This window comes from Oreochromis niloticus, linkage group LG19 (genome assembly GCF_001858045.2).
Source record: "Oreochromis niloticus isolate F11D_XX linkage group LG19, O_niloticus_UMD_NMBU, whole genome shotgun sequence".
In the NCBI taxonomy this organism is placed as follows: domain Eukaryota; kingdom Metazoa; phylum Chordata; class Actinopteri; order Cichliformes; family Cichlidae; genus Oreochromis; species Oreochromis niloticus.
In genome coordinates, this window is record NC_031983.2 from 23,037,667 (window position 1) to 23,053,615 (window position 15,949).

The window sequence follows — 15,949 nt, forward strand, 5'->3', positions numbered from 1 at the left end:
GATAATTGAACTGCTCCTTTCATCTTCCCTCCAGGAGATATTTGAAGAGTCAGTGATAAAGCAGAGTCTGAAAATCACTAAGGATAAAAATCACTTCCTTTGTAAAGAACATGAGTTGATGCCCTGCGGAAAAAGGTACAAGGTACCAAACTGTAAGATAAATAGGTACAAATTTTCTATAGTCCTTTTATAAATGTAATTATTCTCCCAGAGACAATAAAAGCTAATCTAATTGTTTGTCATGTTGGTATTTAACTAAACTGAGTGTATAATGAATTGATTTAGCGTTATTCTCATTCATATTGATGTAATGATTTTCTGAGGACATGCACAATATTTTTTCACATGCAGAAGCTTTAATTCTGTAACAACAATCTTCACAATGACAAAAGGAGATAAACGGGCCACAAGCGAAAGCAACATATTGAAAATGGCCCAAAAAAGCGACAGAAGACTAAAGACAACAATTATGTTACTCAGTATAGGCGTTGAGTTCATAAAAAAACAATTATCTGGAGGTCTTTGATATATTTACTAAATATAACGAATTAATGGATTTTCTTTTCTTTAATCTTTTGTTTGGGTCACACCTCAGTTAATAAATTCCTGTTGCAGTCTTTCTTTCTTTTTTCTTCTCAGAGTTTTTCTTTCTCCTAATAGCTATTTCTCCTGCGCGTCTCCTTGCCCGACTTTAGCTCCATCAGCTCCACTTCATGCTTCGCCGCCGTCTCCAGAACTTTCTGCTTGTTGTAGAAGATGACAAAGTTGTTAATGATGGGGTGGATGGGCAGCGCGATTGCTATCACCCCGCACAGAAAGCTCACGGCTGCGTTGCACTTGCCCAGAGTGGTTTTGGGGTAGATATCGCCATAGCCCACTGTGGTCATTGTGATGATGGCCCACCAAAAAGATTGCGGGATGCTCCGGAATAAAGTCTCCGGGTGGCTTTGCTCCATAGTGTAGGCCAGCGCTGAGAACACGAAGATGCCCACGCCCATATACATAAGCAGCAGCCCCAGCTCTTTGAGGCTGTTCTTCAGCGCGTAAGTCAGAGTTTGCAGTCCAGAGGAGTGGCGCGCCAACTTGAAAATACGCGCGATGCGCGTGATGCGGAGCGCCTGGACAGCTTGCTGGACGTTTGCCAGCTCCATTATGGATGTGGTGCCGAGGTAAGTCAGGGCCAGGACCACGTAGAAAGGCATGATGGCCATAAAGTCTATGATATTCATGATGGAGAGCGCAAAGCGCAGCTTGTTCGGTGACGAGGCGAGGCGCAGAAAGAATTCCGTGGTGAACCACAACATGCACACCGTCTCGATCGCCTCCAGAGTCGGATGCTCCACCAGTTTCCCTTCAGCGTCCATCACCTGGAGCTCCGGGATGGTCCCCACACACATCACCACTGCCGAGACCAAGATGAAAAGGAAGGATGCGATGGCGATGATGCGCGCCGGCAAAGAGGAATCCGGCTTCTCCATCAGCCTCCAAAGGAACCTCTGGCAACGCTGGGTGCGCGTGATGCACTGATCCACCTCCATATCCTCCAAAATGACTTTAACTTTGTTTGCAATTTCTTTCAGCTCTTCCTCCTTCTCACTTAAGTAACTTTTACAGCATTCATCTAAAACATTTTGGTCTATTTTCCAAAACTCCATCTCTTTGATGAAGCAGATGGGGCAAATGCCGCGTTTGATGTGGATTTCATCAAAGTAATAAACGTCGATGATGCACTTGAACGCGTCGGGATCTCGATCAAAGTAAAACTCCTTTCTGCCCGGATCGAAGTCATCGCAAAGTGTCGAGATAAGTTCGGAATTCTGAGATGAGCAGTTCACCAACTCAGCCAGTCTGCTCTCCGGGTAGCGGTTCAAAACATCCCCGAAAAGCACCACTCTGACTCCGCCGATGTTCACAGCAATCTCCCCTTCGGCGCACAAACCAGCTCTGTAGTTTGGCTTCGGAACTGTCCACATTTTATCAACTGATCGATACTTGTTGATCCTAAAATGCAAAAATGAAGCTTACTAACCGGAGTTAATGCCCATCATGCCGTGCGTAAAATGCTTCTCTTCCAGACTGTTTGGTGCACTGAATGGCACAGTTAGAGCAGCCAGCTTTTTCTAACGCTCTCTCTCTCTCTCTCTCTCTCTCTCTTTTTTCACACACACGGACTAAGAGAGAACAACCTCAACACCTATCATCTCTATCGCAGGCCTCCCTTTTATCACTGCAGTAATTCAGTAAAGCTTTTGGCCCTAAAGACAACTCAGAAACAATTAAACAACACAATTAACTATTAAACACACAAACTCTGCATAATGGCTTTATATCCTTATTCTTCACTTCATACTTTTCTAAATTTAAAATTTCCACACTGTGCATCAAAGAGTGGAATTAATCCACCTATCAGCTGCTGTACTGTCTCCAAAGGTAATCTTGCAGCAGGAAACATATGGATCAGATATTATTTATATCAGAGATCAGATAAAATGGTTGATGCACACAGCAGAGACAGTGCACTCTCTGGTGACCATGTACTGAATAACAATTCAGCTGTAGAAAGTAACTGAATACATTTACTCAAGTATTTCATTTAAGCACAATAATTTTTTTGTATCACTTTCACTTGACTATTTACAATTTATGCTACTTTAAGGAAGCACTTTGTATTTAAATCTACTCCATATTGACTCTTTAGCTTTTATAATATATATATTTTTTCATGATCCTAATGTTTTTGTCTTGTGATTGACTGCAAAAACCAATCAATTAATTAATCAGTAACAAAAAACAGTATGTTCCATAGGTGAGATCTGCTGGTGCACTCGTATGCATTTGAGTGACTTTGCGCTTGAGTGTTTTTTCCTTAGTATCCCAAGTTACATGCATGTAAACTCCAAATCTCAGTTTCAGAAGCTGGTAAGTCCTTACTCTGATTAGGTTTTACCTTCCCTGTGCTCATGAGTGTTTTCCTTTTACAGGTGTAAACCAAAAGAAGGAGACTTCTCTATTTCAAATTTTAGCTCCTTGTGTGGTGTTTTGTATTTTTACTTCTCTTCACTGTTCTTTTTTCATCCCTGATATTGTTTCAGTTGAGTTTAACCACACCTTATTATCCCACTTCCTGGCGTGTACGTATAGTTTGTGCATTCTCTTTCAGTCAGGATGTCATCTAATTTTTCTCCCTTTCTAATCTTTCCTGTGTTTAGTTTATTTGGTTAGTTTATTGGATTTTTCTTCCCTCCAACTTTTGGCTTTCTGTATTTTCTCATTGCAGATCTTTTTTTTGTTCAATCTGACTCAAGCCTCACACTGGTCCACATAAAACACCATATAAGACAAATACCATAGCAAGTAGATATCAAATCCAAGTCCAAACGAGGATTACTGATAAGTTCAACAACAAAACGTATGCATGTGACAAAACTATATTTTCCTCTTTGGTGTGCTGCTAATCATCTTAAAAAACCTGCAATGCAGCTTGTGACCCTTGTTAGCTCATGTTAAGAACCCCTGAAGTAAACTAGTACTGCTATATACTACTAGTGGTACAAAGAGTATTTTGTACCAGTTAGCAACATGTTTAAATGACATTTTTTCTTCTTATTAACACATTAAATACATGCAAATGTCCTCTTTATTAGCACTACTGCAGAGGTACATGCTGCTGTAGTATGCATACAATTATGTTAAACTTCATATTTAATTCACACTGTGAATGTTTGCCTTCTCATACCTGTTGCAGCACAAAATTTACCTTCTGCATCACAGACGATACTGAGTCTCCAAGCGTAATCTTGCAATAGGCAACATATGGATCAGATATTATTTATATCAGAGAAAAACTTGTGGGCGTGCATACTGCTAAATGCAACCAGTTGCGTTAGGATATCTTGGCATCTTAGCAATTGCTGGCATATTGCATTTCACATATTTGTTACTGGGGCATATGAAATCTTAGTAAACCATACGAAATCAATCAACATACTAAACAGGATGATAGTATTAGAAAATGCATCACTGGTCTCCAGCTGTTGAGCAGAGTTGGCAGCAGATGTCTGTTAAGCACTTGGTCACAGCCCACTTTAAAGCCTAAGAAAACCTAATCAGCGTTTTTCACACACTGCATGTTGTAATAGCAAAAATGTCAGTACTGCTTTAATTGGCAACACCACCTGGTGATCGTACCGACTATAAAAAAATATACTGGCTAATCAAAAAAAATACTGATTAGAAATATTACTTTGAAAATGCAGGAATTTTTTTATTTTATTGAAAGGGACATGTGAAACGCTGGATATGGGTTGTTACAACATGGTGACTACTTTCAAAGTGAACCTGTTTTGCTGTTCTTTATTGTTTTTAGATACATGTACAGTTCCAGTGGTGGATATTCATAGTGAATGGCAAAAGGACACACAGAGCTCTTTTCTCACCCTTGTATTAGTGTGATATCACTGAGGGGAAATTCCAAATATGGTCATTTCAGGCACACAGATCTGGCTTTGAGCACAGCAGCCTCACTCACCTGCTCTCAAAGTTTCTATTTATGAAAGGCAACCAGTGAGAAAAACGCTGGTTTAAAAAGGGAGGGTGGGCTTAAAGGGGGGAGGATCTAAGAAGCTGCACCAGGGCCTGATATAGCATAGGTGTGAACTGTGAATCATGCAAAAGTACTTTATTAGAATCCAGAAAAAACACTATGGAGTTGAAAATGAGCAGAACAGCACTTTAAGATTTTGAGACTTGCAACACACGAACATTCTGATCTAAATTGGGTCGCAAGTGATGTTTCTATACAGATTCATGAATCCATTCTCTGGATAATGCATTTCTAAATGTATTAGGCTGTCTTGCAGAATAACAGGCAATGGTGCATGAAGAAATCCATTTTATTAGTGCAAGCTGTAAGATTTCTAGAAATAATGTGCTCACCTAAAATGTTTGAAGCCAACATTAATATTTACAGTACATATACTTTTAAAATGAATCCCTGAAAAAAAACATCCCTTTGATATTACACATATTTTAAGGTTTTCCACAATTCCACGCACAGCACATGACAAACACAGGACACGTGCAGCTTGCTTTGTGGCGAAGACGACCCGAGGATTATTTACACTTTCCTGTATTTACACCTTACATCTTTCTCCTTTAAGAGAAATGTTGAAAACAATATATTTTTATTCTCCGGTTTTATTTTAGCGATCAGGGTCTTTATGTTTCTGGCTGTGAGTGACTGAATGGGAACAAACCACAGCTTGTGTGTGCTTGCTCTTTCAGTCTTGCTGTTGACAGCTAGCTGATGTCCAACACGTTGGTGCTGATATGAAAGCAGATGTAGGAGAAGTACTCCTGCTGACAGAGTCCTGGGATGTCACAGCTCACCTGTTTGGCAGATCAGACACAGAAAACAGTCACGCACACACTGAACCAGCAGCAGTGTTTCACTAAATTCAGCTTGAGTTTGTATGTTATTATTATCATTTCCTTTTTCTCTCTGTTGTCTCGAAGGTCACGAGTGAACTTGACTGAGAGATATTTTATATTCTGCTGGCTGCTGACAGGTTCTTCCTCACTCAGACATCAACAATCTGGGCAAACACTTCACTTGTTGGTCTGTCACTGGTCTTATATAACGATACCATATTTGCCCAATAAACTATTTGCAATAATCCTGTCATGTTCTTGGGTCTTTTGCTGTTTTTTGGTCATTTGGGGGCTGCTGTTGTTAAATATCTCCAGTTTATTTCTTAGTTTGTTCCCGTGTTTAGTTACTTCCTGTTTTATTTTATTGCTTATTTGTCTCTTGTGCTTTGTATTAAGTTTCACATCCCTTGTCTCGTTGCCTCAGTTGGGTTCAGCTGTGCTCCCAGGTGTCTCTTGTTTGCGTTAATCACCTTGTATCTATATTCCTTCAATATGTGTGGGGTCTTTGTTTTATCCTCCCTCATGGTTCTGTGTGTAGCCTTGCTCTGTTTCACTAGTTATTGGATTTCTCATTCCTGTCCAGCTTTTATTTTGTATGAGTTCAACATTAAACCTGTGTTTGACTTCATTCCTGTCTCCTGTGTTTCTGCATTTGCATCCAAACCCTGTCTGCAGCAGATGCACATGACGCACAGTTAATTTGTAAAAACATTTAGTTCTCAGTTGCTTGTTGTTCCTCGAGTCTTGATTGCAAAATCTTTAGTATTTTTAACCTTTTAAAAAAAAAAAAAAAAAAAAAAAAAAAGGCTACATGAAAAGGTTCAGGTAAAAATTAACATTTTACATCACGAAGCAGCAAAATAACTGTGCACACTGAGGAAAGTGCTTACAGTCAAACCCAGAGAAGTAAAAGCTGTTACAACAGTTAAAAGTGGTCCAAGAGTACACTACGAATGTTCCACTGTTCAAAAATGAAATCTCATTCTTCTTTTGTAGAAACACTCTTACAGTGGCTTGCAAAAGTATTCGGCCCCCTTGAACTTTTCCACATTTTGTCACATTACAGCCACAAACATAAATCAATTTTATTGGAATTCCATGTGAAAGACCAATACAAAGTGGTGTACACGTGAGAAGTGGAACAAAAATCATACATGATTCCAAACATTTTTTACAAATAAATAACTGAAAAGTGGGGTGTGCATAATTATTCAGCCCCCTGAGTCAATACTTTGTAGAACCACTTTTTGCTGCAATTACAGCTGCCAGTCTTATAGGCTATGTCTCTACCAGCTTTGCACATCTAGAGACTGAAATCCTTGCCCATTCTTCTTTGCAAAACAGCTCCAGCTCAGTCAGATTAGATGGACAGTGTTTGTGAACAGCAGTTTTCAGATCTTGCCACAGATTCTCGATTGGATTTAGATCTGGACTTTGACTGGGCCATTCTAACACATGGATATGTTTTGTTTTAAACCATTCCATTGTTACCCTGGCTTTATGTTTAGGGTCGTTGTCCTGCTGGAAGGTGAACCTCTGCCCCAGTCTCAAGTCTTTTGCAGACTCCAAGAGGTTTTCTTCCAAGATTGCCCTGTATTTGGCTCCATCCATCTTCCCATCAACTCTGACCAGCATCCCTGTCCCTGCTGAAGAGAAGCACCCCCAGAGCATGATGCTGCCACCACCATATTTGACAGTGAGGATGGTGTGTTCAGAGTGATGTGCAGTGTTAGTTTTCCGCCACACATAGCGTTTTACATTTTGGCCAAAAAGTTCCATTTTGGTCTCATCTGACCAGAGCACCTTCTTCCACATGTTTGCTGTGTCCCCACATGGCTTGTGGCAAACTGCAAACGGGACTTCTTATGGTTTTCTGTTAACAATGGCTTTCTTCTTGCCACTCTTCCATAAAGGCCAACTTTGTGCAGTGCACGACTAATAGTTGTCCTATGGACAGATTCCCCCACCTGAGCTGTAGATCTCTGCAGCTCGTCCAGAGTCACCATGGGCCTCTTGGCTGCATTTCTGATCAGCGCTCTCCTTGTTCGGCCTGTGAGTTTAGATGGACGGCCTTGTCTCGGTAGGTTTACAGTTGTGCCATACTCCTTCCATTTCTGAATGATCGCTTGAACAGTGCTCCGTGGGATGTTCAAGGCTTGGGAAATCTTTTTGTAGCCTAAGCCTGCTTTAAATTTCTCAATAACTTTATCCCTGACCTGTCTGGTGTGTTCTTTGGACTTCATGGTGTTGTTGCTCCTAATATTCTCTTAGACAACCTCTGAGGCCGTCACAGAGCAGCTGTATTTGTACTGACATTAGATTACACACAGGTGCACTCTATTTAGTCATTAGCACTCATCAGGCAATGTCTATGGGCAACTGACTGCACTCAGACCAAAGGGGGCTGAATAATTACGCACACCCCACTTTTTAGTTATTTATTTGTAAAAAATGTTTGGAATCATGTATGATTTTTGTTCCACTTCTCACATGTACACCACTTTGTATTGGTCTTTCACGTGGAATTCCAATAAAATTGATTCATGTTTGAGGCTGTAATGTGACAAAATGTGGAAAAGTTCAAGGGGGCCGAATACTTTTGCAAGCCACTGTATTTAAAAAGTAAACTACAGCAAGCTTTCATTCAAATTAAATAGCAAATAATTCAACTGTTATGAGATTGCATATTGTTGAAAAAATAAGGTTTGAAGTTTTTAAATAATGTCTACCTGGAAAAAGAGTTATGACTGCTAAAGTTTAGATTAGGATTAGTTCAGGCAGGCCATCAAGTCAAGCAGTCCCAGCAAATGAGCTCATCTGTAACGCCGCGCAGATCAGATTCTCTTACATATCCATTTGATAAGCTGATTTAACCTGGCCACAGTTGTTGTGAGCCACCTTGCAGCCTACCTCTATCCAAACTCATCCTTTTGAGGCTCTGTTTGATTTCCTGAGTCACACAAAAGCTTCACTTTGGATACACCATGATGTTTCCCATTTGTGTTAACAGTTTTTTTAAAGAACAACATTAAGGTGGACATTTCATCTTTCACTAAGGAAAGTATTATGTGTATGTTTGCAAAAGACAACACAATGAATACCGTACAAAATGGCCCAGGTCATCCCTTCCACTAATTTTCAGATATCTGTGTCTGTGTGATAAACCTATGCAGCACACAACTGACGAGGCCAGCATTAGATGACAACTCGGCACTTCATTCTTTCATCCATATATGGTCTCTCCCAGCTTCAACAAACAAGATGTCGTCAGTTAAATCCCTCAACTTGTGGCTTTTCCAACTAATGTTGGTGCATCCATCTTCTGTATGTCTGTTCTTTACATTAATATAATGACAACATGACACTGTGGCTCCTTACATCAGTAATGCTGGCGGTGGGGTCCAGATGCACAAACAGTGAAGCGAGTTCTTCTTTCAGTTTCTTCGAGTGCTTCCTGTCAGTCTGCAGTAGAAGAGCCTGATAATTGACAGGTAACCCATACCTGAAAGGAGATATAATCACATGAAAATCAATCGCGAGCCTCCTTCACGAAAAAAAAATCACCACTGTCATCAGGTGCCGACCTCAGCACTGATTCCACAAACACCCGCAATGCTTTCAAGTGAATCCAGGCAACAAACACTTCACTGAAATTCACCTTCAGCCAGCGTACAAAGATTCCCTGTGAAAGAGAGAAGCGCATTAATAATACACCACAACATAAAAAAAAACTTCAGAGAGCGTATGTAATGTTTGACTCACATATTGCTCCTTTTTGTGAAAACTAAGCTGCGTAATCTCCCGCTGCTTCTGCTCCTCCAGATCAAAGCTGTAGTCGCGCACGAAGAACCTGTGTGGACCAGAGGCTACACTTTGGTAATTCAAACAGACAACACAGATTTGACCTTATTGGGTGTTTTCTGTCACACCGTCCTGCTTACTTGCTCTCCTGGGCTTTGGCTTTGAATTCACACACAGCTCTTTTGAAAAGTGTCACTGAGAAGACTCCCCCCTCTCCGTTCTCATACAGCTTCCTGACAGTCACATAAGACAACAATAGAAAAGATGTAGCAACAAGGTAAAAGACAACAAGGAGTAAGTCAAGTAGTGTTTGTTACTTGCATTTGAACTTATTGCTTATTGCTATTTTCAAGTCTGTGTTTATTGAGCCAGTATAAAGTGCCTTGAAGCAACTGTTATTGTGATTTGGCGCTATATAAATAACACTGAATTGAATTATATGGAATTTGTCATGAGTCCTTAACAGAGTGATCAGTATGTAATAGCAGATTGCTGGGATTTACATGGGCAAAATCAGGTTCACTGTAAGAAAAACAGAAAAACACTCATCGGCCACTTTGTTAGGTAAACCAAGTAGTAGGGTCAGAATTTGGCATAAACAACATGAAAGCATGGATCCATCTTGCATTGTCATCAGGCTTGTGGTGGTGGTGTAATGGTGTGGGGCAGGGGTGGCCAACTCCAGGCCTCGAGAGCCGGTGTCCTGCAGGTTTTAGATAACACCCTGGGTCAACACATGTGAATCAAATGATGAGTTCATTACCAGGCATCTGGAGAACTTCAAGAAATGTTGAGGGGGTAATTTAGCCATTTAAATCAGCTGTGATGGATCAAGGACACATCTAAAACCTGCAGGACACCGGCTCTCGAGGCCTGGAGTTGGCCACCCCTGGTGTGGGGGATATTATCTTGGCAAACTAACTGAGTATCATCTGAACACCTGGTTACTGTTGCTGACCATGTCCATCCCTTTATGATCACAGTGTACCCATTTGCTGATGGCTGCTTCCAATGCTTGCATGACAGGGAGTTCACTGTACTCAAATGGCCTCCACAGTCACCAGATCTCAATCAAATAGAGCACCTTTGGGATGCGGTGGAATGAGGTTTTGCATCATGGATGTGTAGCTGACAGATCTGAAGCATGTGCGTGATGCTGTCCTGTCAATATGGACCAAAATCTCTGAGGAATGTTTCCAGCACTTTGCTGAATCTACACCAGTACAACAAGTTGTACCTAATATAGTGGCCAGTAAGTGTAAGAGTGTTACAAAAACTAAGATGGAATGTGGAGTATTATTTTCTAGAAGTTAAGTTATCAATTTAACTGTCTAGGCCTTATACTGACAAAAGAGTGTCTTACAAGTGATAATTTCTTGGATCAGGGGTGGCTCCAAGGGGGGGCGCAGAGGGGGCACTGGCCACCTCCCAAAATCCCCCCCCCAGTGGCCCTTCCTGGCAAGACTGTCCTATGTTGATAACAATTTTGACAAACATCAGCACAACTGATAGGAAGACACCCTACATAGAGTTGAAACATTAACTTGCCATTTATTTATGCATATACAATTTTTGTCATTGGTATTGTGTCACTTGGTATGTCCCTCACGATTTCCCCTTCCTGTTTTGGATTCAAAAATTTTTTTTATAGAAATTGGATTATTTCCTCTACATCAGCTCTGACAAAGTTATTTTTTTCATGTCAACTTTAACATTTTACGTGTCAAAAACAACATTTTCTTTTCGCTGCTGTGGATCCAGGCCAAAAGACTCTTACTTTCTACCGGTAATGAAACACCTGCGGTTACTTAGCCTGACCTTTTGGATGCTGAGAGCAGCTACCGGTGCACTTGTACTTGGATCGAGTGGAATTGTTTGTCTCATGGCCAAGAGTGCATAAAGACAGCTCACCTGCTCGACCGCGGAACCACAAATTTTGACAAGGACTCGTAACTCCTCTCCCATTGCGAGTAGCTCCCTCTGTGACCAGAAAATATGCACAGAAACAAACATTTTAACAATAAGACTATCCCAGAAACACACAGACATGTTGTGTCACTGACCGGGCCACCACTACCAGCAGAGTGGTGAGGTACTCTGAGACCACCAGGTCTTCTTTCCTCATGACATCATTCAGACTGCAAGTTTGTAAATTGCCACTGCAAAAACAGAAATTCCACTTTGGTATGTAGATATGTATACGTGCATATCTATAGATAATGTAGGGATTTATTTCATTTTAATATAACTCACTCTAGTTTGTGCTCGAGGTTTTGCAAGCTCGCTTTCACACTGTTGTACGCTGCAGAACGAGATTTTAACTCTGCCTCCACCAGCGAAACTTCCTGAAACACATGCAGGTGTTAAAACTTGGGTAGGCAACATGTTTCTGCCATCTGAGAGGGAACTAGCATCCTGTAGCGGCTTCGGAATTTGTTTTCAGCCTTTGGAAAAGCTAGCCTGAAATGTGAGTTTTTGCCAAACGTCTTTTCAGAGTTTATAATTAGAATAAAGTGTTGCAACTGGTTAAAAACAGAGGACTTTGAAGTGGAGGAGCAAAGTCTGAATTAAGTGTGATGTCAAAATTCAGCAGTGACTCATTCTGGTGGACAGAGCTTAAACAGGAGAAGCTGTAAAAGTAGTGCTCACTTTCAATTTTAGGAGTATTTTTTCTGCCTCGTAGTATTTAGCTTTAACAGCACACACACATCAAATATGTAATGCATGTACTAAATTGCAGAAACAATTTTGAACCAATGTAACCTGCAAGTTTATCTTTATTCTAGTGATATCAATGTTAATCTCGTTAAAATGACGTTAACGCCATTACCGCATTAACACGGCAAATCTCCGTTAGCGAGTTAGCGCATATCGCCCCCCGCGTGGGGCTGCATGGCGTTAACGCATTAGTGTGGTTAGCTCGTTAACATGTTAGCTGACAGCACTACTTTATTCATTTCAAATGTAACTGAATTTAGTGAAATTACAATCTAGTGAAGTTTACTCTGCTATAGGTAGCATTTCTGTGACACACTGTGTAAAGAGTTGTTCAATATCTCCTGTAACTCTGTCCTGAAAATCTGAAAATGTAACAGTTTGTTGTGATGATCTTTAGCTGTGGTTCATTTATAGCCTGACGTTGGCGTTTTACTTCTAATGATTGCTTTTGTGCTTCACAAATCAGAAAAGTGAGTCAGTTCATTAAGATTATGAATAAAATATGTAAGTAACTTTTAATGTAAACATTTTATATCATCGCCCAGTCATATAAAACTGCATATGAAGGTATGCTAACAGGTAAATATGTTAGCATGTGAACTGTGACTTTGCTGTGTTTTTTGTGTCTATAAGCTTGACAAGAGTTTAGTTATAAATTGCTGTCATATTTATGTCATTAATTATCATCCCCACTTTTTTATGAGGTTGTACCTTGTTGATGATTTCTGCCAGGCTGGAGAGAGGTAGAGATGTAGGATACTTTGCTTTGTCCCACTGAAACTTGATCATGAAGTTCATCAAGTCAACTGAGAGAGAGAGGAAAAAACACAAGTTGTGTATCCAAATGACACAACTTTAAACACACCAAGGGTTTGGTATGTCTTTAAAAAAAATCAAGCAGATACTACAGATGTGGTTTATAATAGGAGTCACACAGAACTGCACTCCAGCTCAAAGAGCAGATAAAATACCCCCCAGAGACTTGAGGTAAGCTTTCAGGGGTGACAGGGCTGCTCTCTGGTTCTTGCTGTGGTCTGATGGGGGGAGAGTAATCAGACATGCTGGTTAGCCTGGTCTGCTGTTGTTCTCTCCTACAGCCTGCAAGCATTAATCTACAGTAAAAGCATCAGGCCTTTAATGGAGTTTTTCAGTAGCTGTTAGTCTTAATAGCAGTGTGTATGTGGCCTGTATCCAGTTTCTCTATGAGATAATTAACACTCTCAGCGTGTGTGTTTGTGTGTGACTCACCTCCATTGGCCAAAGCATTTTCCAGCACTTTGTCACTAGACTCCAGCACCTCCTTCAGACACTGGCATGTTTTTTTGATCACACTGACCAGGCGACAGGAGAAACACCATCATTACACAGTGTTTACATGTTTTGCATAAAGTTCCTGCTACACACAAAGAACTGCTGATGTAGAAACATCTCAGACTGAAGAAAAAGTAAGGATTAAAACTAAAGAAATCTTTTTGAATTAAGACCACCCCTGATGGTCTGCTTGCTTGCTTGCCTAACTTGTCTCTGTGCAGATCCCTACACTGTCCAGAGCTCCTCGAGTGAGACGTAACTGTTTTCTGTCCTTGGGTCGCCTGTTGCCTCTTTTCCAGCCTCTTATATAGCTTTGCAGTTGTACCAGTTGATCGAGTGAGCTCGGTTTCACCAATGATTTTGCTCACTTAGCTTAGTTTTTCATAAATTTGGCTGAGGTGTTTCAAGGACACCTGCTTGCTTGCCTATTTTACATATTTCTATTCTTCAGTAAGTCAGAAACAGACCGTCACAGAGAAGTGTTCCTGTTAGATTCTATTATAGATGGCCGTAGTTTCCAGGTCTGGAAAATGAAGCCAAAACGGAAGTGCTTCGCACCTGCATTCTTTCAAATGGCCAGCTGGGGCTGACTCCACTGGTTGCCAAAAGGCTTCTGGTAGTATAAACGTCTATGGGAAAACAGTCCAGTCGACAACTCTCATCCTCTGGGACCTCAGTAAACACTTTCCTGATCACTTGATGGGCTTAATGGCTAGTTTAAAGTCTTTATGAATAAAATGCTAATTTGGTACATTACTTTAATTATTTGAATCAGATAGGAGGGTTTTTTATGTTATGAATTCACTGTAAACAGTAATACACATACAATTACATCCAGATTCTTCCAGTGCTTGTGCAACTGTTTAATTAAATGTCAAAATTATGAGATCGAAAAAGTCTGAGCTCCACACTTCATATTAAGACTTCAGTGGATGACATCACCAGGGTCTGTCTGTCCATCCATCCATCCATCCATCCATTTTCAAGGTTTTCAGGGTTGCAGATGGCTGCATTTACCAGCAACATAAGTTATGCTTACTTTTTTACTTAATGAAGTTCTTTCTTACATTTTCATTGTGCAATTCAACATTTCAACACCTGAAAATACTGACTTCCACACCTCCTTGGGGTTTTTTGTTGTGTTGTTTTTTCCATGATCCATGTTTTCCATGTAACTCAAATTGCATTTCTTATATTTGAGATTTTAGTTTTCAATAGATACAAATTAACGATTAACTTCTTACTGTTTTTGCTAGCAAGAAATTAATTACTGAGTAGTGAATTATAGGCTTCATATCTTTAATGAATGCAACTAGTCTAAAGTATCTGCTGTCATAATCAAAGTTTTATTATCATTTTCACTTTTCCTAGCATTTAAATCTGTTTTTCTGGCCCATGTCCTGCTTTTCCCAGTTTGTTTCCTTATGTTTTTCAGTTGCATAAGTAAATTTTTAACCTTTACTTTAGGGTGAACTGTCTCTTTAAAGTCTGTACTGTGTCAGCTCAGATGCACCAGCAGTGAATTTAAAATCAGGAGGGAAAACTAACCGATAGCTGCCCCTGACCATCAATTAATCATGGCACAGACCGCACAGGAGCTCAGAATCATTGGGTCTTAATGAGGAACAAAGCTGCACATGAAAATGCAAACATGTGATGATTATTGAGACAAACGTATTCATTAATCAGCAGGAACAGATCGAGAGCAGCACATTCAGCTTTTTTACCTTTCAGTCAGCGTGTCGAGTTTGGAAAGATCATCTGACACGCTGAGCAGACTGTCCAGTACTCCCACCTGAGGTCACGACACACACAGCACAGTTAATGTTACTGCAACCTGCGTTTAATAAATCTGACTTCATAAGACCCTGCATTTACAATCACTACATCTAAAGCTGCTTAATGTCTGAACTCTTGATGATACGGAAATGTGTTTCCTGGAAGACAAGATGCTCATTGATCACATTGAGTGAAACGATTCAGATGGAAATTTTGCCTCAAACTGTAGAGAGCAACCCGAGCCTTTACCTCTTCATCAGAGAAGGACACCAAACACCATCACTCTCCTGTACTGCTACAAACACAGAGCTAACACACACTCATGGCGCTTACTCTTTGTTTTTGTTAGCGCAGAGACGCCTTTTTATCTCACCCTGTAGCACAATATCATTTTTTTTATCATTCAGATGATGCACATCCTCACCTTGAGATCTGGAATGGAGAACTTGCAGCATGAGGAGGCCAGGTTGGTTTTGGCAATGGTGCGTTTGAGTTTCTCTACACTGGTTAAACTTGTTTTGTCCAGTGGAACAGAAATCAGCCAAAAGTCCGTCATGACTTCCCACAGGTACTGCCTTTGGCACCAAACTGTGATCCTGAGCAGACAAACCTATAGTAACATGAACTCTATCACTGAAATATGTTGAGTTTTATTCTAAGGCAGATTTGTAAAATGGCATGATGATTTTTCACCTGTGCTCAGGATTTTGTTCTTTCAGCTCTTACCTTGATAATGCAATAAAGGAAAGAGGAACCTCTTTTCAGAGCAGAGGCTTACCTTCAGGTTATCTTCATGACCGTGCTGTGCCTGTCCCCGTGTGAGTGTTGGAGAGTCTGAGCGGCAGCTCCACCTGAGACTGGCTGACAGCCAGCCCACTGTCCTCTGCTGTCTGTCACCAGAAGCAGTTAC

General features: G+C 40.6%; 2 protein-coding genes across 4 annotated transcripts; both read right to left on the reverse strand.

The window, feature by feature from the left end:
- Positions 1-334: 334 nt before the first annotated feature.
- kcnf1b (potassium voltage-gated channel, subfamily F, member 1b) lies at positions 335-2,204 on the reverse strand. Its single transcript, XM_003445522.5, has one exon. It carries the CDS (start codon positions 1,971-1,973, stop codon positions 654-656), a length of 1,320 nt encoding a protein of 439 aa, XP_003445570.1. The 5' UTR covers positions 1,974-2,204; the 3' UTR covers positions 335-653.
- A 70-nt stretch (positions 2,205-2,274) lies between these two features.
- LOC100690645 (V-type proton ATPase subunit C 1-B) lies at positions 2,275-15,949 on the reverse strand. 3 transcript variants are annotated; one of them, XM_013271509.3, is made up of 14 exons: positions 15,818-15,949; positions 15,464-15,649; positions 14,988-15,055; positions 13,198-13,280; positions 12,921-12,983; positions 12,661-12,755; positions 11,485-11,576; positions 11,295-11,390; positions 11,143-11,211; positions 9,372-9,464; positions 9,193-9,280; positions 9,015-9,112; positions 8,809-8,932; positions 2,275-5,388 (listed from the first exon to the last, which is right to left on the reverse strand). In XM_013271509.3, exons 2-14 carry the CDS (start codon positions 15,593-15,595, stop codon positions 5,299-5,301), a joined length of 1,191 nt encoding a protein of 396 aa, XP_013126963.1. In that variant the 5' UTR covers positions 15,596-15,649; positions 15,818-15,949; the 3' UTR covers positions 2,275-5,298. The 3 variants fall into 3 exon arrangements, with proteins under 3 accessions (XP_013126963.1, XP_013126962.1, XP_019204499.1); XM_013271508.3 differs by having other exon boundaries at positions 15,464-15,635; positions 15,818-15,914; XM_019348954.2 differs by lacking the exon at positions 12,921-12,983.